We start from the raw sequence: 22,541 nt of genomic DNA, 5'->3' as shown, positions 1-22,541 counted from the left end.
TCCCTGGATCTCTCTATGATTTCATCTGCTCTAAAATGCCACTCACTCTCAAGGCTCTAATCCAACCCAGTCTTTTCTGCTGAGCCCCAGACCTGTTTGCACAGCCACCTAATGAACATTCTTCTTTGTACCTCTCCTAGGCGTCTCAAACCTAACATATCCCAAATTAAAACCCTTGATCTTCCTTCCCAAATGTTCTGCTGTCAGTAAGTGGCACTTCCAGGATACCAGCTCTAATTTTATTTCATAGTCATCTATTATCTGTCTCCTTTGTAAACTGCAAGCTCCCTTCAGGCAGAGAGGATGCATATGTTTGGGATTGTAGTCTCAGTGCCCTGGGCAGTAGGTGATAGATCTTTGGGAGTTGATAAATATTTGCTAAATGAGTTAAATAGGGAGGCATATTAACACAGCAACCAAAATGAGAGGAAGCAGTGTCAGATGCCCTATAAACAAACTTGGGTTCTAGTCCTATGCTGTTAGTTTTTTAAGTGACTTTGGGGAAGTCATTTTGCCCACCTGTAGATGGAGAGGAATTTGATGTAAATTACCTGTAAGGTAAATTACCTTTGATGTAAATTACCCTTCTAAATTCTAACATCTCATTGACATCTGTTATCTACTGCTAATATATCAATGAACTTGATAGTGCACACAAATGGAATTTTGTGCATAACTAAGAATGTGAGGCCCTGGCTAGTGTGGCTCGGTGGATTGAGTGCCAACCTGACAACCAAAGGGTGGTTGGTTTGATTCCCAGTCAGGGCACATGCCTGGGTTGTGGGCCAGGTCTGCACCCAGAGCTGGGTGTGTAGGGGGCAACCACACATTGATGTTTATCTCCCACTCTTTTCCTCTCCCTTCTCCTCTGTCTAAAAGTAAAGAAATAAAATCTTAAAAATATTTTAAAAATGTGATTTATTGTTTTGAAAACTATTTTTAATGCCTATAACACAGGCTAAATGAGTATTGTCTGTTTTGGTTCTTTACTTTAAAACTGCATGAGGACTCAATGAAGACTATTCATTGACTTGAACTTTCCAGGGCATTTTCACAGTCTGTGGGGATCTGATAACAATCCAAGGTGATTTGCAGGACAGGTAACTGTCAACACACTTATTTTACAGAGGTGGAAACAGGCATATACTTATATTCTCATCCCTTTACAGGGCTGGTCCACAGGGAGTTTCCTCAAGAGCCTAGTATTGTTACCATTGCACAGGAAATTAGCTAAAGCTGCCTTGATTCACATCTCTATTCTGCAGCCCTAGGAATTATTTCCACTGCTATAAAATGGAAACAATGCTAGTACTTGACTTCATAGTATTATCGTAAGGATTAAATTAGTATGGAACTCAGTATATGTGAGTTATCACAGTGTCATCCAGACCTGTAAAGAGTTCTACAAAAGCCCACTTTTGGTGAGAAACTGCTTCAGTAAGACTCTTTTGACGGCATTCCCAGGTTCTCAGGTGCCCGCAGCGGTCCCCACTCATTCATTCCTGCTCAGGGACTTCCGCAACCGCTGCCCCTTCTGCTTCCTGGAGGCCCAACTCAGTGCGGGTTAAGATCTCTAGCTGTGTTCCCTGGTGAGGGGCGTGGTCTTATGGGGCGGGGGCGTGATCTAACCGAGAACTCGGGCTTCGAGCTCCCTTCCCAGCCTGGAGTCACCCAATCCGGGAGGGCGGGTCACGTGACTAAAACAGTTTCTCCCTCCCTTATGCCGCTACCATCTCTTTCAGCCCAAGGGGGGATGTCTTACTCCTTTTCGGGAAGCAAGACGTTAATTTTGGTCCATTTTGCGACGAAATAGTATGGAGAAAAATCTTCGTTGTGAGTGAGTCGATCTTTGACCAACTAGTATTATCATTTCGGCCTCCCCCTACTAAGTAGTTGGTCTCGCCCAGCCGGGCCCTGGGCGCGGCGGCGACGGCCGCGTCACTGGCGGGCGGGATCCCTCCGCTCTGGGGAGAGCAGCGCTGGACGGTTGAGTTGGGGTGACTGAGGGAATCCATCCGCGTCGCCGCCGCTGCCGCCTCCGCCGCGGAGGAAGACAGGACCTTCCTTGCTCCTCTAGCGACCCTTGGTAGAGTCCCATCGCCACAGGTACCTCCGCTGACAAAAGGAGTCCTCATTCCCCCATCCCCAAATTCCCCTGGGGGAGAGAAACCTTTCTTCCTTCCGTCTCCCGGATCTGGCCTCTTGGGAGCGGACGTAACTCCCCAGACCTCCCCTCCCTTCTTCTGGCCCTGTCGCTCCTAAACCCGGAAGGGGAACTGGGAGACCCTCGCCCCCAATGCACACCCTCTCTGCACCGTTAGGCGCATGTTGTCTGACCCTAGATCCCATCCGGGCCCCGCCTGTCTCTTGCTCCCTGAGAAGTTGGGGGCAAATTCAGAGCTTCCTGTAGGCCCCGTTCCGCCCCCCTCCCCCACCTCCACCCCCGTTTGCCCCTGGGTAGCACCCCTTGTGTTCTCCCATTTCGCACCCCCGGCAGTATTCGTCTTGCAAAACTCCAGAATCCTCAGAGAGGCAGGCAAGGCCGTGAGGCCACTCTTTCCTTCGCCACTACCCTACCCTCGATTTGCGTTCTGCCGGTGTTTTCTGGCCCCATTACCCTGGAAGGGAGTCCTCGGTACTCCTTTTCCTTTACTAGTCCTAACCCCAAGCCTAGCTCCCGGGAACCCCTGCCCAGCTCTCTTTTGGGCAAGATGGAGGTCGTGGGGGCTGAAGGGCCAGGCCCACTGCGCTTCGCATCGCGGCACTGGCCCGCGCCTTCCAGCTGCCAGATCCGGGACCCTCCCTTGTCCCCTCCCCTTCGCCCCGCCAGACTTGCGGAGGTGGTGGCACCCCCATTTCTCCTTGGGACCCCGGCTACTGTGTGCCCAGAATTCGGGGGACGCTGAAGGGGCCCCGAAGGGTGATGGGGACTGAGGGCTAGAGCGTCGCCCCAGACCCCCGCAGCTTCCTCTGGTCGGCTTTCTTCTGCCCTGGGCCTTTGGCGTTGCCATTCGCCCGGGGCTGCAGGCAGCTGGAAGGAAGGGGTTTTGTCCGGAGCTGGGGAGGTGGAGTGAGGAGAGGCTTTGTCCCCTGCTTAGCTTTTCTGAGGGGCATCCCCTGGCCCTGGCGTAGAAAGCTGAACTGACTAGAGGGGAAATGTCAGTGGGGAAGAGGAACGCCCAGGCCTGGGGGAAGTGGGAACAGAGTCGGGGACGCCCGGATTGGCGGAGTGCAGTGTGCATGGCCAGATCACACAGGTGGCCAAAGGGGGGGATGCAGGACTCCGGGTCCTTGAGCAGAGCCAGCCAGGCTCCTGGGGTCACTGCAACGAGTTCGCGGGTTGGGATCCTGGGGTGCTGAGGGAGCAGGGACGGGCCGCCTGGGGCCGCCGCTCGCCTGCCCGCCGGCGCCGGCGCCGGGGAGAGAGCAGCTCTGCGCCTCAGGGCGGGGGACCTCTCTTCGGAGCCCTAATTACTTGTGAGCGGCTCCCACGGGCTTTCTGCGGCGCGCCGGAGCCGACGGCCTCGGCTCTGGAGGGAGCAGCGGCTTGAGGCTATCCTCCCCACCACCCTCGCTTCCACCTGCCGCGGGCGGCTAATGGGGTGCAGCCGGCCCAGGGATTATCCGGGGTGAGCCGTCCCGAACCTATTAGTGCCCAATCGGCTTTTCCCAAATCCTGTAAACAGCCACCCTGGCCGGTTCTGGGGAGGAGCGGGAGGCTAGGTCGGGCGGAGGCGATGGGGCCGGGGGTGGGGTCACCCACCCTACAGGTCTCTGCCTTGGATGCGGTTGCCTTGGCAACCGGGCTAGGGTGGGGACACTTCACCAATGAGGTGCTCTCAGTCCGGGTGACGGTTGCCTAGGCAACCCCACGAACAGCCTAGCTTCCCCCTCAGGTCTGCCCCCACCCGCCGTTGTCTTAAGCTTGGGGGGTGTGTGCGGAAGGTGTGGGGCGTGTGGGGGTGAATTTAAAGAGGCACCGCCCCTTTTAAAATAAGGTACTAGTTGGGCGGTGCCCGTGCGGGCCGGGGCAGATGCCTAGTCTGTTTTGAAGGGACTCCCACCCCCTCTCCACTCTGCCCCGCCTTCACTTCCCCCTAGTTCCTGTCGCGGGTGTCCCGCCCGGGCTTCTGTCCGAGGGAGGGGTTTCCCCTGCGCTTCCTCTTGCACTTCCCGCTCCGTTTCCGGGGGGCGGGAAGAAGATTGGGGAAGTCAGCTATCCCCTAGGCTACATCTGTGCCAGAGGCCCTAGGTTCTGCCCGGGAGACCCACGCCATCACTGCCGCCCCCTTTCTCTTCTGCCCTTGTTCACCCATTTCTGTGGGCTTCAACCCCGCCTTTCTTCCCTTTGCTGTGTGGCCTTGGGCCTGACGTCAGCCCTGCAATCCCCCAGGCCTCGGGCCAGAGGCGAGGAGCTGCCTCCCCCAGCCCCCGTCCCGCGGCCCCCAGCCGCCCCCAACCCCGCCCCACGGGCCCGGCGCCATGAGTGAGCTGGAGCAACTGAGACAGGAGGCTGAGCAGCTCCGGAACCAGATCCGGGTGAGAGCCTGGCCGGCTGAGCTGGGGGTTGGGGGCTGAACTGGCAGGGCCAGGCAACTGTGTGTGCTGGAGGTGGGGGGCTGTCCTGTGTGTGGGTGTGTACCCTAACCCCTACTGTCTTATCCTTTCCACCCCTATTTCCTGTGTTCTTTCCTCTTCTCCCTCTCCCTCCTCTTCTCTCCTGCCTCTCTGACCTTCTTGGCTGTCTCTTATAGGATGCCCGAAAAGCATGTGGGGATTCAACACTGACCCAGGTAAGATGAATCCAAGGCTGGACTTGGGGTGAAGGGAAGGAGCAAGGGGCAAGGATTTGAGGCATACTGCTTAGCAGTGAGCTCTACTCTACCACTTGCCCCTCCCTGATCTATTCTGCCTCCACCTCCAGATCACAGCTGGGCTGGACCCAGTGGGGAGGATCCAGATGAGGACACGGAGGACCCTCCGTGGGCACCTGGCAAAGATCTATGCCATGCACTGGGGGACAGACTCAAGGTATGTGTGTGGTAGGGATTGAGCGCTGAGCTTTTGTGTTTGCCCTGGGACTGAGTTTATAGCAAGCAGAGTCGGGGTGGTGAGGAGGGGCAGCCTTGCAGGCTTGGGGAGATGACCCATGTTGCTGAGTATGTTTGGGAAGACTGTGACTCCCAGATGCCTCCAAGTGACCAGAAAGAGGTCCATACAGATAAGAACTTCTGGGCTGCTGCTGGGAATTGTCTCAGAAGGGCCTCCCACCAGATGGGACACTGCCAAGGGTGTCCCTTCCTCCAGAAAGAGCTCTACATCCTAATCCCTATGCCTCTCCCTTGCCACCTTCCAACAGGCTGCTGGTCAGCGCCTCCCAGGATGGGAAGCTCATCATCTGGGACAGCTATACCACCAACAAGGTAGAGGTGATGGCCAAAGCTGGATGGGGTGGGCTGCAGGCCCTGCCAGGTTGGCTCTGACCCTGGGCACTGTCCCTCCTTCCTAGGTCCATGCCATCCCACTGCGCTCCTCCTGGGTCATGACCTGTGCGTACGCACCCTCAGGGAACTTTGTGGCCTGTGGGGGGTTGGACAACATCTGCTCCATCTACAGCCTCAAGACTCGTGAGGGCAATGTCAGGGTCAGCCGGGAGCTGCCTGGCCATACTGGTGAGAGGGGCCTGGTAGGGCACAGGTGCTGTTGGTGGGGGACAGGTTGTGCTGTACTCCCTTAGAGACCTGGCTGACCAGCCCCTTTCCCCAGGGTACCTGTCATGCTGCCGCTTCCTGGATGACAACCAAATCATCACCAGCTCTGGGGACACCACCTGGTGAGGCCCTGCCAAGGATAGGCAGTTGGGGCTCACCCACACTTCCTGCCTGGGGGACTACTGCCTCAGAGCTCAGCTTATAGTACACATACCCTGAGCAAACAAGGGCAGAGCTCTTATTCTGAACACCTAGCCTCCTCCTGTGGCAGGAAGGAGACAAGAGTAGGTTTCTGTGACTCTGGGGCTCCTGTGCCCCTTCTGTGGAGGCTGTTGGGTCTGGGCTCATGTGGTGGAGGACTAGGCAGGGAGGGAGTCTGCTCGAACTTCTCCTCTCTAATCCTTTCCTTCTTCCTGCCACCTTTCTAGTGCCCTGTGGGACATTGAGACAGGCCAGCAGACAGTGGGTTTTGCTGGACATAGTGGGGATGTGATGTCCTTGTCACTGGCCCCCGATGGCCGCACCTTTGTGTCAGGTGCCTGTGATGCCTCTATCAAGCTGTGGGATGTGCGAGATTCGATGTGCAGACAGACCTTCATTGGCCATGAATCTGACATCAATGCTGTGGCTGTAAGTTCTGGGCAGGCTGGGCTAGTGCATCTCTGCCAGGCTCCTGGCCCTGCTGTGCCCTTATTCCACTCTGATTGTGTCCTGTAGTTCTTCCCCAATGGCTATGCCTTCACCACGGGCTCTGACGATGCCACGTGCCGCCTCTTTGACCTGAGGGCGGACCAGGAGCTCCTCATGTATTCCCATGACAACATCATCTGTGGCATCACCTCTGTTGCCTTCTCTCGAAGTGGCCGGCTGCTGCTCGCTGGCTACGATGACTTCAACTGCAACATCTGGGATGCCATGAAGGGCGACCGTGCTGGTGAGAGCTGGGTGCTGGGTGGGGACAAGTGAGGACGGGAACCCAGGCCAGATTAGTTCTGATGTAACCCTTCCTCATAGGTGTCCTTGCTGGCCACGACAACCGTGTGAGCTGCCTTGGGGTCACTGACGATGGCATGGCTGTGGCCACAGGCTCCTGGGACTCCTTCCTCAAGATCTGGAACTAATAGCCCCAACTCCAACTGGGCCCGGCCAGGAGGGGCCTTGCCCACGCCCACACTACAGGCCGGGAGCTTTGGGGCTGGAGGCACATGAGCTTCCCTCCCCTGGCCACAGGGGCCTTGGGTCCCTGCTCCCTTACCCAGGTTTGGTTCCTCCCGGGGCCCCCACTGTGGAAATAAAAATGGGGATAGAATGGGGGAAGAGGGGCAGAAAGCCCTCCTTCTTTAGCTGCCCTGGGGTCAGGGCCTCATCCCCCTGGAGGGTCAGAGGCAGGAGGTGGAAACTCCAGGGGCTGGCTTTTTTAAACTGGTTTTATTTTAATTTTTATTATATTTTCAGTTTTTCCATAAAGGAACCAATTCCAACTCTGTACCTGGTTGCTCCTCTTGCTTGTGTCTTCCTCACTTCAGGGAGGGCTTATCAGCTGCAGGGTATGGGGTCCTACCAAGTAGGGGGCCAGAGAGGAAATCCCATTCTTCTCAGAGGAAAGCTGGAGCCATAGGCAGGACTTTTGCACAGTAAGGCTGTAGTTCTTCCTAAAAAACACAGCCCTCCATTCTGACTACCAACCACTCCAGCTCTGAGCTCTGCCTCTCTATCCCCTCTACCTCCTTCCCCCAAGAAAAGATGCAGAGGCAGAAGGGAACACACACCAAGTTTTATTGGGAGGGGGGAGTATTTACAAGGCAGGTAGGAGGAGGAGGAATAACAGGGTGGAGATTGTGGGTACAAGGCAGACAAGGGAATAGAGAAGGCCCCTGCACCCACCCCAACCCCAAGGGCAGGAGAGCAGCGAGGGCCCAGGAAAATGACCTGGGAAGGGACAGCAACGGGGGGCTGAGTCCCTGGGCTAGGGGCTCAGGGACTTGTAAACATTGACCACTCTCAGAAGGGGATAGGGTGGGAGAGGGCTCCCCCTACACTTCCTCACAGGGTTAAGGCCTCTCCAGGCTCAAGGGCCCCCTAAGTTCAAAGTCTCTTTAGCTGGGGGGAAGGGGAGGAAGAGAGGGGAAGAGTGTCATCCCCCCTCCCCCTGCATTGGCTGCGGCAGGGGTGGGGGCAGTTACATTCAGTCACAACAGTACTCCCCCCCCCACACCTCTAATGCCGCCAAATACTGGCGAGAGGAAAGGGGGAGCTGGGGGGCCAGCAGCAGCAAGACATTTTCCCCTGGCCCATCACCCCCTTATTGCTTTAGAGAGAATATTGTCTTTTCACTGACGCTAACACTGTTGAAACCAGGGAGAAGCAGGTGGAGGGAGCCCCTTCACCCCCGACCCCAGGCCAGCTTTTTTCCCCCAACACTGACCCAGTTGCCACTTTGGTGCAAAAACGAAACAACAAAAACAAAACAAAAAACGTGGTATCTCTAGGGATGGATGGGGAAAGAAAACGGGCTATTCCCCAATTCCCCAGGGCAGGAAGGAGAAATACATTCATGGAGGGGAGGCAGTGGCAGAGTCCTGCCCTAATACTGCACTCTGAGCAGTGAGGTCAACAGGAGAAATTAGATGAAAACCAAAAAGATACAACAAACTGTTAAAAAAAACACACACACACACAAATGGAGACAAACCTAGGCAGGTGATCAGGAATAGGTTGGTGAGCAGAAGGACCACCTCCCCCAACTTAGGAGAGACAGACACTTCTAGTCTTGACTTCCCTCACCCCCGACCTTACCCAACATTAAGAACACATCAGGGGAGCAGGGAGGGGTGAGGCCACTCACTCCTCTCCAGTTTGGTCGATGGAGGGGTCAGGGCAGAGCTGGGTGGTCCACATCCCACACAGCCAGCCAGCTGCAGGAGCAGGGCTCCCTTCCAACAACCCCACACTGCAACCTGAAGCTCCAAGCTGCCCACTTCCCTTGGCCTCCTGGGCCTCTCCTCTCACCCCCTTCACAGGAGAAATAGTCATTATGTGGTGCCTCTCTCCAGCTCCTAGAGGAACTGCTCTGCCCCCACCTCACTCAAGGGGGTGCAGCAGGGGCTTGTGGCCCAAGGAATACATTCATGTGGCAAGGCAGGGAGCTGGGGCTTTACACTTCACACCCAGTCCCCCCAATGGCAGTGGTGGGGGAAGCCCCTCACCAGGACCAGAGTGGAAGTTCTGCTGCCCTGACAGCCAGATGAGGTTGGCACCGGCTGGCCCTCTGCCATCTACCCCGTCAGCCACCTGGGGAGGGGAGGTGGCCTGGCCCATTTGTGCAACTTTCCCCAAAGCAGCAAAGCCAAGGGGCTCCTTTGGCCCCGACCCCGGACATCTCTGCCACAGTCATAGCAACAAGGGGGCCTTTCACAGCAGTCCGGCCGGTGGGGCTGAGAGGTCCTCGATGTGCAAACTGCTGGCACCCCAGCTTCCAGTTACCCCAATGGCCCAACTGGCAGGGCAGGGAGGGTAAGTGCAGCCTTGGGGGCCAGACAGGACAGATCGGTGGGGTCATGTCCCCACTGCCCCAAAATAACAGTGTGTTTTTTCTTTCAGCCTCCTAACCTTTTTTTTTTTTTCCGTTGTTTTTCTTTTTTCTTAAAAAACAAAACAAAAAACTCTGGACCTTCCATTGTCACCCCTACAATCCCCAGAGGAGAAAGGGGTGCTTAGAGTCTAGTTTTTAACAATATTTTTTTGTCTCTCCTAATGTTTTCTTCAATGTTGTTTAAAATTTTTTTTAAAAGAAAGAAAAAAAAACCCTTCTCCCCAATCTATTAAAGTGCCTCGTGGTGGGTGAGTTAAGGTGCATCGTGTGGTTTGTAACAAGTGCTGGGGACCCTGCCCCTGCTTCCTCCTACGCTCCTTGTTGGGAGCTTGCAGGCTGGGGACCCAAGGGTCCAAGCTGCTGCTGTTGCCCCTGGCCTACAGCCCAGGGGGGCTGGTGGGACGGGCTGGTCAGTAGTCATCCACGCTCTCGATCTCACCAGAGGGTCCGTGCAGGGAGTACCCTGAAGCCGGAAGAAGCTGGGTTTGAGCTCTCACCTAAAAAGGTGCCTGCTCCATGTTCATGAAAAAGCCTCCTTGCTGGCCCCACCCCCAAAACGTACCCAAGATACTGGGGTCCGAGTGCAGCATTAGTGCACGCCTCTTGGCCTTGCTGCCCTCTCCAGGGCCGAGTTTGGTGCTGTGGTTGGTCTGAAAGGCCGTCTGCAGAGAACCGCTGTTCAACCAAGCCTCCTGCCAGCAGCAGAGAGCGAGGGGGAGTCAGGAGGGTGCTGAGCGACCTTATCCTCCCCTGTGGGGGGACATGAAACCTCACCTGCTGCTGCTGCCGTTGTTGGCTGGCTTTCTGCTTAGCCCTCCGCTCCAGGAATTGTTTGGCAAATTCTTTGGCTTCCAGCGTGTCCCCCAGGCAGGAACGAATATAATCATGGACATCATAGGGGGATTCCACCTCCTTGAGGATCGCTACAGCCATGGGCACTACAGGGCAGGATGGTGGCTATCAGGGCCTACATGATATAGGTCTGGCACCCTGGCCCAGCCAACTCCCAGGGTCTGCCACCTATACCATCCAGGCTGCCGGTGGTGCTCAGTGTGTGCAGCATCTGCTCACACCACTGGGTGAAGCCATCCTGGGGCCTGGGGATGCCCTGTAACAACTTCAGCAGCTTCTCTTCCTCCTCTGTCTTTTTGCGCACAGGCCGACCTGACAGGTGGCTGTACGAGTCACTAAGTGGGAGGAGGATGGATTAAAGGCAAGAGATCAGTTCAGGTGTTCCACATCCTTCTATCCCAGCCCTAGCCCGGACCCTGTAGGCCCCAGCACCCACCTGAGAGAGGGGCTGCTCCGGCTGTTCTTCAGGCCCAGGCTGCGGGCCAGGCTCCCGCTGCTCTTGAGGGTGTCCTCCCAAAGCCCCAGGCCGACACTGCCGCCCCCACTCTTGTCGGGCCCGCCCCACAGTGGCCCAGACTCAGATACCCACTGGTTCTGGGGGGCTGCGCCCAGGCCCCCAAGCTGGTACAGATGGCAGGAAGTCAGGGTGGCCCAAACAGAGACACATACTCAAAACTAAGTGGGGAGGCTTATTTATGTCAAAGCGGGGACAAAGTTAGGACCACACAGGAGAGGTCCTTTAGAGTCAGACATGGACCAGGGCTCCCCACCCCACTCCCGGGACACCCTGAGAGCCAACTGGAAGGGGTTCCTGGGGGCCCAAAGTTGCAAGGCAATCAGGGAAGGGCCCAGCTTGCTCACCACTCGGTGGTTGGGGGCCTGAGCCCGTGATGGCTCCCGAGGCGGAGTCGGCTTATGCAGCTGTCGCTCGCCCTCCAATTGCAGCTCAAGCAGCGTCTTCATGGAGAGTCCTTGCTTGGCCAGGCCAGCCCACAATGGGGGCGGGGAGCTGGGTGCAGGGGGCACTGGGACTGCGGCCACTGCCTGCTGCTGTTGTAGCAGCTTCAGCAGTAGCTCCTGTTGCCGCACCTGAACCAGAGAGAGAGTGAGGGCCAGCAATCTGGCCCCAAGCTCAGGTCAAGCAGGCTGAGGGCTCAGCTGGGCACCCACCTGCTTGCGCCGAAACAACTCCTCTTCTTCCTGCCTCCGCTTCTGCTCCTCCTGCTGCTGCTGCTGGCGTCGCTTCTCCTCCCGGCGCTTGCGCTCCTCCTCCTCCCGCTTCACCCTGAGCTCCACTTCTCTGCGCTCTTGGAACTGAAAGTCAGTAAGATCAGACATCAGACATAGGGCCACCCTGACTCCCCGCATCAATTCAGCCTTTGACACCAAGGACTCCAGCCCCAGGATGCCTACTCACTTTATGTTGCAGCTGGAGTTGTTCTAGAATTGGACCCTGAGTCGAAGAGTTAATTGGTATGTCCCAAAGACTGGCCTCACCGCCTGCAGGAGGCAAAGGTAGCTGCAGGAGGGCGCTGAGGCCCCCTGGACTGAAACAACTTGAGGGGGAGGCACAGCCCCTGAGGTCTCTACTCCCCCAGAGACTGCTGGGCTGGCCACACACCTGATTGTGATGAGGCTGAGGTATGTATGTCCCAGAGGGAACCCGAATCTGGCACCGACAAGGACCGGTTCATCGTCGGGAGCAGGTTCTGGTCCCCACCTCTGAGGAGCAAATCACTGATTCTCAGCACCCTAAACCCGTCTCCAGGCTGCTCCATATCCCCACTTTACATATTCTGAGGGTTCATGCACGTGATGCCACAGACAGAGCAGCCCACAGACCTGGGAGGTTTGAGAGCTTGGAGCTGCTGCAGGAAGGCGGTAAGCTGCTGCTGCTGCGGTGGTGTCAGGTCCCCCAGAGCCGCCTTTTCCCGGAGCCCACACTGCTGGAGGGGGCGGCTGTGGATAGGAAGACAGGCATGAGGGGGTCCGCCCATACCCCCAGTGCCCAACTCTATTTATAGGCCCTTCTAGGCCCCTGTACCTATTGACCAGCTGAAGAAACTGCTGGTGCTGCAGCTGCTGGTACAAGGCCGCTGCTGCCAGCTCCTGTTGCTTCTTCAGCCGCTCCTGGTCCATGTTTCCCTGAGTAAGGGTAAGAGTATTCCCACAGTTCTGACTATGTCATGCTCCACACAACCCACCTGACATCCACCAGGCTCCTGCCTCCCCTCCCTGCCCTGCCCAAAAGTGGGTATGCTTACCAGCAGTGGGGGTGGTGAGGGCCCCGGGGCAAAGGGCACACGACCCCACATCTTGATCACCTCACCCAGTGGCTGGAAGCCCTCATCACAGCCACGCTTCACAAGCAGAGCCATGGAGAAATAGCCTGCCTGGAACCACTCTGCCATCTCCTGTGTTGTGAAAGGGCCTGGACCAAGAGAAGGGGGGCTTTGGTTAGAAAGGTGTGCCAAAGAAGCCCTGAAAGAGAATGACGGTGTGCCCTCATCCCCAGCAGCAATCCTGCGTGCCCCCCCTAGTCCCCACGGGCACCTTGGATCTCTCCCTGTGGGTCTTTGTAGAACCACTTCCGGGCTGCACCATGGCTGAGGGGGAGGGCAGTGGCAGCTGCAGAGTGGCGCAGTCCCTGGGCCTGCATGGTGGCTGTGAATTGTTCCTCTTCCAGGGAGCTGTCCTGCAGGGATGCCACGAGCTTCTCTGCCTCCTGGGAGCCCAGGGAGAGAGGGAAGACTCAACTGCCCAATCACAGCAACAGCAGGACAGGGCCGGGGGTAAAGTCGGGCTGGGGTGAGCTGGATGCAGTGGGACAGAGGGACAGACAGGGAAGAGCCTGGTACCCAGGCAGAGGGACAGACTAACAATGGCTTTCTGTCCTCCCTGTAGGAGAGGATCTGTAGAGCCTTCTTAGGGCCCCTGCCCCCACCCAACCTGCTGCAGGTGCTTCAAGCCTTCATCATCTTCTAGATCTCCAGACGGGCCAGGGGGTGAGCCCACTCCAGAACTCAGCTGCATAGCCCTCAAATCATCTCCTGGGAGCAAAGAAAATGGAATTGGGGGGAAGGGTCCAAAGAAGGCACAAGACAGTCCCCTATCTACTCTCATTCCAGAAAAACAGGCTCTACTGTAGCCCCCACACAAATACCCTGTGCACTTCCTTCCCACAAGAAGAGGAGCAGTTCCCCCACCAGCTCTTGACTCCAGAGAAAAGGCAGCCCTACTCTCTGGCTACCTTCGGCAACTGGCAGGTCTTTCTCCACAGCATCACCTCCTTCCCCATTAGTGCCCCAGAGTGGGCCCAAGGTAGCCAATGGGGATGAAGAGCTGGACTTCTCCTCTGGAGGCGGCAGTGGGGTCAGTTCCTTCCCATCTGAGAGAGAAGGGTAATTACCAGAATTCAAAACCAAAGAACTAAAAGGCTTTAAAAATGATTTAGCACAAACCCTCCATTTGTGGCCAGATCTTGGGCCTCTGGGTATTGATTTCACCAACTTGACTTTGGTCAACTCAACTAATACTCAGTGACTCACCACCACAAACCCCACTTAGCACCCTTCTTTTGCCCCTACAATGCTGACATGGGCATGTGTGTCCGCAGCACTGTCCAGGGATGTATGTACAATACCATAAATTTACTGCTGTGCTTTACAGATTTTTCAAGGGATTTGCAAAGGTCATTTTGATTACGCTTGATTTTTATGACACACTACCTTTAAGACATAGCCCTGTTGTTTCCAGGTTCCTCCCCACACCTGTCAGCATCTGCTTTCCTTGAGTTTCTAAGCAACCTCCTCCTGCAGGTGAGTGGAAAGCCTGTACCTAGCCTGGTGGGGGAAACCTCTACCCATCTGGCCCAGATCCAGGTTCTCAGGCCTTCTCCTTACCCAACCCCTGCAGGCTTACCTGCCTCAGGCCCCTCCTCATCCAGCCCTTCAGAAGGCTCTTCCTCTTCTTCTTCCAGACCCTGGAAGTCAAGCTCTTGCTCCTCAGGAATGGGCTCCTTGGGGCCCTTCTGCATGGGATTAGGGGATACAATGGGAGTGAAAGGACAAAGGATAAACAGATAGAAACAGGAGGACCCCATCAGGGCAGGTCCCACCACCTTCTCATAAAAGTCTTCCTCTGATCTCCTCACAGGTGGATACCTTGAGAGGCAAAAAGGCCCCGGAGGCATCAAAGGTGCCCATTTCTTCATCCTCATCGTCCAGGCACCACTCTGGGAGCCCATCCTTGTCGTCATCAAAGCCATCAGGTCCTCGGCACCTCCGAAGGTGAGAGCTGCCCCCTCCACCCCGTCCCTCTTCTTCACATCCTCCTCGATCCCCTCGCAAATCAAATTCAAACTTTCGACGTCGGTCCCCATGTTCCCGCCAGCCAGCAGAGCGGGGGCCACCATCTGAGCAGGAAAAGTCAGAGGAGGAGAATCTATATCCCAGTCGAGCCAGAGACTCCTCTTCTGCTGTCCCCCAAACCCCTGGAACCCCCAGCAGTTCCAGGACTGCTCCCCCATACACTCCACTTGAGAACACTTTCAGCTCCCTCCTTTTGGCCATGAAAGCCCCTGCATGGGATATTCTTGCTGCCCTCCACCCCACCCCCGCCCCCTACAATACTCATCTGGCTCCAATCTCACCAGGGCTGGCTGAACGCCAGCGGTCACCATCTCGCCGGGGTCCTGCCCCAAGTCTCCAGCTGCCCTCTTCTTCTTCTTCTTGCTCCTCCCGGAGGGAACGCCAGTTCTCACTATCTGAGCGGGCATGTTCCTTTCTCGGACCAGCCCCTCCCTCCTCAAACCCGGATCGTGCTTAGGGGTGGGGGAAGCACAGGTGGAAGAAAACAGTCAATGGAGCAGCAGCCACAGCCTGAAAGACTCTTTCTATAATCCTCACTGAGAGAGAGGAGCCCAATGCTGCATCCTCCTGCCCTCCCTCCACACCTTACCCAGGAAATGTCCCCTTCACTGGGGCCACCCATTTTAGTCTCCCCCACCTCTCAATGACCTTCAGGGCCTGGTTCCTCCCTCACCACTATCCATACCTCCGTCCCTCCTGGCCGACTTCTCAAACCGCCTCTCGCCTCTGTGGGACAGAAAGATGTTGGTCAAAGGACAGCTTCCCTCCCTGACCTTTGCAATCTCTGCACACCTGTCCATTCTGCCCTGAGAAAGGTGGAGGGAGGAAGGGGATGGGGAACTAGGAAAAAATCAGGCCTAGGAGGGAGCTGGGAGGATCAGAAGGAAAGGGCAGGGCTACAGAGGTTAAGAGGGCAGAGAGCACGATCTCTGATCAGGGCTTATTTGGCTGGTCTCCTACCACCCTCTAATAACAAAAACCCAAGCCTTCTTTCATGGGACCCTGGATCTTAACCCTGGGGCTTCTCTGTGCTCTGCCTCTATGCCATCTCCTTCCAGCCTGCACCTGTCATCCCAACTCTGGCTACGCTGGATCTCCCGGGGGTTTCGACCAAAGGCCCCATCGCCTTCTTCAATGCTTCTTTGGTAAAAGCAACTGTCACCGCGGCCACGGCCTGGAAAAGAAGTGAGATGTACATGGGAAACCTGCCAGATCACCACTGCACACCTTTAAGACCACAGCCCCGTGCCCCCCCTACTCTGCTGCCCCCAGAACATGTTATCACCCCCACCTACCTCGGCTCCGAGTACTGCCCCTGCCACGGGAGGTGCCACCTGGGGGGGGAGCAGCCCCTTTCCCCATCAGCCTCAGCACAGCCACACTGTTCACTGACAGGGAGAAGTTTCTCTGAGGAGGGAGTCAGGGGTGGGAGTGAGGACCCAGGCACCTGACTGCCCCCACCCTGTCCAGAACTGCACACTCCAGCATCTGTCTTCCCTAACCAGCTCCCCTCCAAGAGGCAGCCCCAGTGCCCCAGCCCACAGCTAACCCAGCCCAGTCCCACCTGCTCCTCCTCAGTCAGAGGTTCTAGCGCCAAGGGCTGCAGTGGCTCTTCCTGTAGCACCGCAGCAAACTCCTTGTCCTGCAGCTCATCGGGGACCTGTAAATCAGGGCAGAAGGGCCAAGATACCACATGCTCTTGGGACCTCTCCACTAAGGCCAGATAGGCAGCTGGGCCACATAACCCACCCACACCCACTCCTCACCTTGTTCTCCTTGATGTAGAGGGCCAGCATCTCCTCGCGCCCGTATCGATAGTCAGCCAGCTTGTATTTGGGCATGGCAGGGGATGGGGGTGGGGAGGCCACACTGCCACCACTAGAAAGGGCCCTCAGCCTAGAAAAAGGACATGGAAGGAAAAAGACAGGAGTCTAAGCAGCCCTATTCTTCCTTTGGGCTTCTCCACACCACCCAAAGCACATCTGACTCACCATTCAGGCCCAAAGTTGAGGGTCTCTGCTGCCATCGTGGAGCTGAGTGTGTCCTAGAGGTCAGAGGAGGTGAGCAGGGGTTGGGGGGACTTAGAGTTCACTCTCCAAACACCTGTGGAGGCACAGGGTACACTGGGCTTAGAGGCAGCACACCCAGACAACCCCAAGAGGATAAGACATAAGTCTCCACCATGGTAATGAGTTCTAAAAGGACTCACCACCTAAACCAGCCATGTGCCACTCATACCGTGAGTTAACCAGAGTCCCAACAGGGGAAAACTTGGGGAAAAGAGGGTAGCTAGGGCCCCTTCTGTTTCTGCAGGGGTACCCTCCCTCGACCCAGACCCACCTGGTAGCCTTACTCCGGGCAGCAGTAGAACAGGGACCAGCCTCTCTTCAGGCAGGAGCCTGTGCTGGAGTAAACCAGGGCCCCCAAACAACTGGATGCTGGTCTGACTGCAGTGGTGCCCAGAAAGGGACTTTCACATCTGGGAAAATTCCTTAATGAGAGGTGAGGCGGACAAGGTGGGTTGAATAATAGGTCAGACGGGTCTCCCTGCTTCGGCCCTCCTCTGCCCTGCATTTAACAGTAACCACAGTCCCTGTCCTCCTCATCTCTGTCCCCCTACATGTTCAGCCTCACAAGCAAAGCCTGACTGAGGGGCTGGAGGTAGGAACAGAACATGCCAGGCACCTCTTCAGGTCTCAGCCCTCTCGCCACCCAGCATAGCATTCAGTAAAAGGGTACTTAAAGCTTTTGTGGACATTCGGGACAAAGAAAAACAAAAACAAACAATCGAACAACAAAAAAATTCCACTAGAACCACAAATATTCCAGGGAGAAAAAAGGTCAGTTTTATGGAGAAGAGAATTAGAGATTAATCTGGAAGAAAAATTATATACTTCCCATCTGAAAAATTTCAGAGCTGACTGCTTGGCAGCTAAAATCAGTTTCAAGAAAAAGCCAGTACAAGGGAGTGGGTGTGGGGATGCTATTCCAGGGACAAAGTTGGGGCACACATTGAAGACTGCACGTAGGAAAAGTCCAGCGAGCGCACCCATGGGCTGATTTACCAAATATGAACGAACACCCAAACCCCTTTCCTGGGATCAAAAAGAGCCCAAGCACAAATAAAAAGAACTAAAAAGGGAACAAGGTTATGATCAGACAAGCTGAGAAAAAGCCTCTCACCATAAAGTACAAGTAAGGTCAGAGTTACTGAGGCTGACGGAAGTGACGGCACTGGCAGTGGCCTGTCCCTCTAAGGACCAGTAGAGCAGGCTCTCAGGAGGCAGCTCATCCCTGGCGGTTCCGGGCAAGCAGGGTTTCAGGGGGCTGTGCAAGGGTTCCCTCACTGGTTGGGGAAGAGGCTGGACCGGAGCGCCTCCACAGTGCCCATCAACTCCAAGACTCTCCACAACTCTGGGAAGGAAAGAAGAAGAAGGGTTTCTACTGGAAGAGCCAAGGGGCAGAGGCTCTCTCACCTACAGCTGCATAGCAGAAGACAATGCAAAACTCTAGGACAGAAACAGGATCTACTCCCAGAATCCCAGCATCCTAGGGTGAAATGGAGCTTGAGACCAGTTAGACTAGGGCTGACCTCCCTCGGTATGGGCATCTCTTCTACAACTGCTCTGGCTGGATACTCCTGGTCATGACATATGATACAGCACATGTGGCCATCAGAAGCCTATTGAAAAGCTCTTCCCTTCATGGAATTCAAGTAAGCCTCCCCAGACAGCAGAGTAAGGTTATTTCTTTCAATGCTACAACCCTTATGTAGTTCGGCCAATGGACAAAACTTGAAGACTTTATGCTAAGTGAAACAAGCCAGTCACAAAAGAATAGATGCTATACGACTCCTCTTATAAAAGATTCCCAGGAGTCAAATTCGAAGAGACAAGGGAGTACAGTGGTGGGTCCCAGAGCTACAGGGCAAGGGTAGCTGTTGAATGGACACAGAGTTTCAGCTGAAATGGGGCAAATGAAAAATCTCTAGAGATGATGGTGGTGATAGCTACACAACAATGTGAATATATTTAATGTTGCAGAACTGTACACTTAAAAATAGTTAAAATGGTATATATTTTATCACCCTTTTAAAGAAAAGATTTAGGGGAAAAATAAAAGGTATTTGAGGATAGCTGTCACGTACCTAAGTCTTCCCCATTCCAAGAAAAACACCTCAAATTCCTTCAAACAAACCTCAGGAGAGGCTGTTCTGAGCCTCTATCAATTCACTCCAGAAAAGCCCATCTTCTACAGGAACAAAGGAGTCCTGTGGCATGGAAAACTATACTGTAGGGAGAGGGAACAGAAAAGGGACAACTCACCCTCCCACCTTGCCAGGGAGTGGCAAAGGCGGCCCTCCTTGGTGCTTTCCACGGCTGGCCTTTGCCTTTCTGTCCTGGTTGCAAGGAGCAAAGGAAAAGTGGCTCCCAGTATGAGAAGCAGGAAAACTGCAGAGGCAAAAATAAGGAGGATTCAGGGGTGGGATAGGGAACGCAGGAGCAGCTGGAGAAAAAGGCCAAGGCTACAGGTGGGCCCAGCAGGAGGAGGACCTGGTCCCCGAGATTGTGGCTCACTGGGCCATCCTAGCACAGCAGCACGCATGCCTCCCACGATTTCCATCACTCTAAGCAGGTTTGTGTCTTTCCACATGTTTCCTTGAAGCTAGTGGTTCTTAATTAGGGACAGAGGGCACTCTGCTCTCCAGAAGACATTTGACAAAATCTGGAGACATATTTGGTTGGGATGACTGGGAGGTGCTACTGGCATCTAGTGGGTAGGGGCCAGGGATGCTGCTAAACATCCTACAATGCACAGGACAGCACTCTGCCACAGAGAACTATCTGGCTCAAAATGTCAATATTGCCACAATTGAGAAACCCTCCTCTACACCATGCACGTGCAGAGGTAAACACCTATTTTCTCTATTGAAAAGAACAAAAAACAAGAGAAACCAAATTTACTGCAGTTCATTCCCCCTCTAAAGAGCAAGGAAATAATTCCTAATTATACTGTCCAATGAGAGAAATGTGAAACCCTGCCAGGAGGGAAATCCTTGGGAAAAGACTAGAATTAAAAAAAAAAAAAAAAATTGTCGCCCTGGCTGGTGTGGCTCAGTGGACTTGAGTCCCGGCCTGCAAGCCAAAGGGTTACAGGTTTGATTCCCAGTCAGGGAACATGCCTGGGTTGTGGGCCAGGTCCCCAGTTGGGGGCACATGAGAAGCAGCCACACATTGGTGTTTCTCTCCCTCTCTTTCTCCCTCCCTTCCCCTCTCTCTAAAAATAAATAAATAAAATCTTTTAAAAAAATTGTCCTAAGTTTCTCTATCACAAATGCATAGCCAATTGTTTGTATTCTTTTCCAGTGAAGGAAAAGGGTGGGAGAGTCAGCAGGCACAGCAGTGAGGACATAGCCTTTCCTGGCTACTTGATTTAAGGATTTCCTCATAGGCTCATTCTACCTTAGCCCCTACCCCTTGCCCTGTCCTCAGCACCTGCCTACCTCATCTACCAGCTCCTCTTAATCAGGCCTCAGTGTATCCTCACTCCACTGGCATCTGAATTATTGCTATTAAAAGGCTGCCCCCTGCCGGAGTCAAGGGGAGAGGATGCACACTGGTCCTGGGTGCTCACAACAGGCTTGAAGGACTAGGAGGGGAGCCTGTTCTCTGGGGTTCAGACCTCAAGGGAGAAGGTAAAGATCCAGAGAAGAGGTGGTCCCAAGTACACACTAACTTTAGAACACTATTCCCTCATTCCGTCACCCCTAAAATTAGCCCAATCCAGAGCAATATGCCTTGGCACAGAAAAGTATCACTATTAACAGAAGCAGAATACTAAATTCCCCAACATTTGAGCAACTGCCCAGCCCCAAGCCTATTGGAGGTGACTCCGCCCTTTCTCAGGATGGAAAGATTCTCCCTGCATGGTAAATGAGAACTCAGAGGCTTAAAAAGTGGCGCAAGCCAAATCCTCTGTTGGTCAGCTACCCCAGCTCTCCACTCTTGAGCCATCCTGACAAATGCTGCTCCTCAGTCTGTCGACTTAGCTAACAGTTTTCAAAGCACTTCCATACTTTAACTCATTTGATCCCTTCTGCCCACTTGCCCAGTCTTGGGCTCCAGCCAGGGAAAACAAGGAAGAGAGGTTGCAGCTGCCCCAGCAGGGTATGGAGAGGTCCCTAGACGCTCTATCCAGACTGGAGAAGGGGCACACAAGCAGCAGGAACCACTCCAGACTCTCAAACATACTTTGTGAGTTTTAAGCCATTTTAAATTTGTTAGATTTTTTAAATCCTTCATACAGCTTCCTCTTCTCACCTTCTCTACTCTAAGGTGAGCTTTCTTCTACTGTAAACTCCAACTACAGACATCAAAGCAAGGGCAAAATGGGGTCCTTTAATTCATCACATCACACACAATACTAACACATCCACTGGTTGAAAAAGCCAGGCCAGGGGTCTAAGAACACAACTCACTTAACTGTAATCACCATATGGTACCTGGTCTACAATACAGGCTGTGGCAGCTACACAAAGTCCAGCTCTGCCCCAACCTTTCCCAAAGGCACGCTAGACCTACAATGTAGAAAATAAAATTGGAGCTGGAAGGGGGGTAGGTGGCCTGGGATTGCACAGGAAACCGAACAGGTGAAGGAGCCAGAAAGCAAATTCTCCCACACACTGTGAGCAGCAAAGGGGACCTGCCGGTTGGTACCCATGGTGCTTATATTGCAGAGGCAAGTTGGGGGCTGTTGGTGTGGAGCTAAATTGCAACTGGCATGTGAGCTCCAAGCAGCAAAGAGGGTGTGTAAAGGTTGATGACCTTTGGAAAAGCAGCACTGAGAAGCAGGAGTGGAATAAGTCTTGGGTGACTGGAGGAAAAGAACCAGCCAACAAGTATTGATTTAGCCTCTCCCAAGGCCGGGGTTCTGATGGACCAGACCTGGAAGCTTACTGGGAATTCCAGTGATGACTAGGTAAGAGGTGTGGTATGAGGATCTCCTTCAAGTTAACTTGCGGGGTGGGGGGGCGTGTGAAAGAGGCCGTAGCAGAGGTGCTGCATCAGTTGAGATGGACAGGGAAAGGCCCAGACTGGCAACAGAAAAAGACTAACGTGTTTAACACTTCCAGGCAACCGGGAAGGAGACCCCGATGACCAAGCACTAGTGTTGTTAGCTCAAAGTAAATTCAGGTGAAGACCCAGTAGAGGTGCTCTGGTTATGGGGAAAGGCTTCCACATTTGCCAAAGTCATGCAATGCTTGGACTTTAGGACACGCAGGGCCCAGCTAATTCCAACAGGAACCCAGAGGCACGTTGAGGAACCTCCTGGGAGCGCTGGGCATTCGGAGCCAGGGCCCCCGAGCGGACCTGGCGGAGGATGCTGGCAGGGGGAGACCTGGGAACCCTGGCCGGATTTCAGAGGGATCGGAGAACGACCGTTAGGAGCGCGGGGGTGGGAAGGAGGCGGGCCGGCCGGGAGGACAGCGTGCCCTTCAGGGAGGGGCGCCAGGTGCGTGGGGCCAGGGCAGCCGCCCCCCGGGAGGGACAGCGACACTGGAGGCCGCGCCGGGGGAGGGGCCGACCCCAGGGCCCGGGGGCGGCAACCTGGCGGCAGCGGCCTCGGAGAGAGCCAGAGAAGGTCCGTGCCGGTGGCCCTCACTCTGGCTCTTGCAGGCTCGACGCGGCCGCCTCGGCGTCGGGGGCGGGCCTGCTCCGGGCCCGGCTGCGGGCCGGGGGCGGCGGGGCCACCGAGCGCTTACCACGGCTGGCAGGCGGCGCGAGACTCCGGTCACAGGGCGTGGGCGGCAGCTGGCGGGCGGCGGGCTGGCGGCGCGCGGCGGGCCGGAGGCGGCGGGGGCGGCAGGGGAAGGGGCGCTGGCGCTCCCGCGGCGGCCGCTCCTCTCTGTTTGTGTTTGTAGCAAGATGGCTGCCCGCCTCGCACCACGTGACACGGACGCAGGGCCGCCCCTTCGCCACCGCCGCTGCCGCCACCGCCTCCCTCCGTCGCTCCCGC

At 55.3% G+C, this 22,541-nt stretch overlaps 2 protein-coding genes across 3 annotated transcripts; one reads left to right on the top strand and one right to left on the bottom strand.

The window, feature by feature from the left end:
• The first annotated feature begins 1,944 nt into the window (after positions 1-1,944).
• On the top strand, positions 1,945-7,199 carry GNB2 (G protein subunit beta 2). The gene is made up of 10 exons (XM_045819509.1): positions 1,945-2,106; positions 4,394-4,539; positions 4,755-4,793; positions 4,925-5,031; positions 5,360-5,423; positions 5,510-5,672; positions 5,767-5,833; positions 6,140-6,341; positions 6,429-6,645; positions 6,726-7,199. The coding sequence occupies exons 2-10, from the start codon at positions 4,483-4,485 to the stop codon at positions 6,830-6,832; spliced, it is 1,023 nt and encodes a 340-aa protein (XP_045675465.1). The 5' UTR covers positions 1,945-2,106; positions 4,394-4,482; the 3' UTR covers positions 6,833-7,199.
• A 2,368-nt stretch (positions 7,200-9,567) lies between these two features.
• On the bottom strand, positions 9,568-22,479 carry GIGYF1 (GRB10 interacting GYF protein 1). 2 transcript variants are annotated; one of them, XM_045819507.1, is made up of 29 exons: positions 22,288-22,479; positions 18,851-18,976; positions 17,709-17,939; positions 16,866-17,016; positions 16,517-16,628; positions 16,292-16,421; positions 16,090-16,185; positions 15,821-15,932; positions 15,591-15,699; positions 15,211-15,251; positions 14,807-14,977; positions 14,319-14,569; positions 14,077-14,185; positions 13,884-13,967; positions 13,406-13,543; positions 13,105-13,205; positions 12,709-12,880; positions 12,420-12,586; positions 12,200-12,300; positions 11,998-12,114; positions 11,777-11,877; positions 11,573-11,655; positions 11,326-11,469; positions 11,017-11,244; positions 10,592-10,776; positions 10,330-10,490; positions 10,078-10,241; positions 9,866-9,995; positions 9,568-9,766 (listed from the first exon to the last, which is right to left on the bottom strand). In XM_045819507.1, exons 5-29 carry the CDS (start codon positions 16,549-16,551, stop codon positions 9,714-9,716), a joined length of 3,183 nt encoding a protein of 1,060 aa, XP_045675463.1. In that variant the 5' UTR covers positions 16,552-16,628; positions 16,866-17,016; positions 17,709-17,939; positions 18,851-18,976; positions 22,288-22,479; the 3' UTR covers positions 9,568-9,713. The 2 variants fall into 2 exon arrangements, with proteins under 2 accessions (XP_045675463.1, XP_045675464.1); XM_045819508.1 differs by lacking the exon at positions 13,884-13,967 and having other exon boundaries at positions 22,288-22,475.
• Positions 22,480-22,541: the final 62 nt, after the last annotated feature.

The sequence above is a fragment of the Phyllostomus hastatus genome, unplaced genomic scaffold, assembly GCF_019186645.2.
Source record: "Phyllostomus hastatus isolate PE091 unplaced genomic scaffold, TTU_PhHast_1.1 phas_scaffold_385, whole genome shotgun sequence".
In the NCBI taxonomy this organism is placed as follows: Eukaryota; Metazoa; Chordata; class Mammalia; order Chiroptera; family Phyllostomidae; genus Phyllostomus; species Phyllostomus hastatus.
This window is presented reverse-complemented; position numbering and strand designations above follow the sequence as displayed.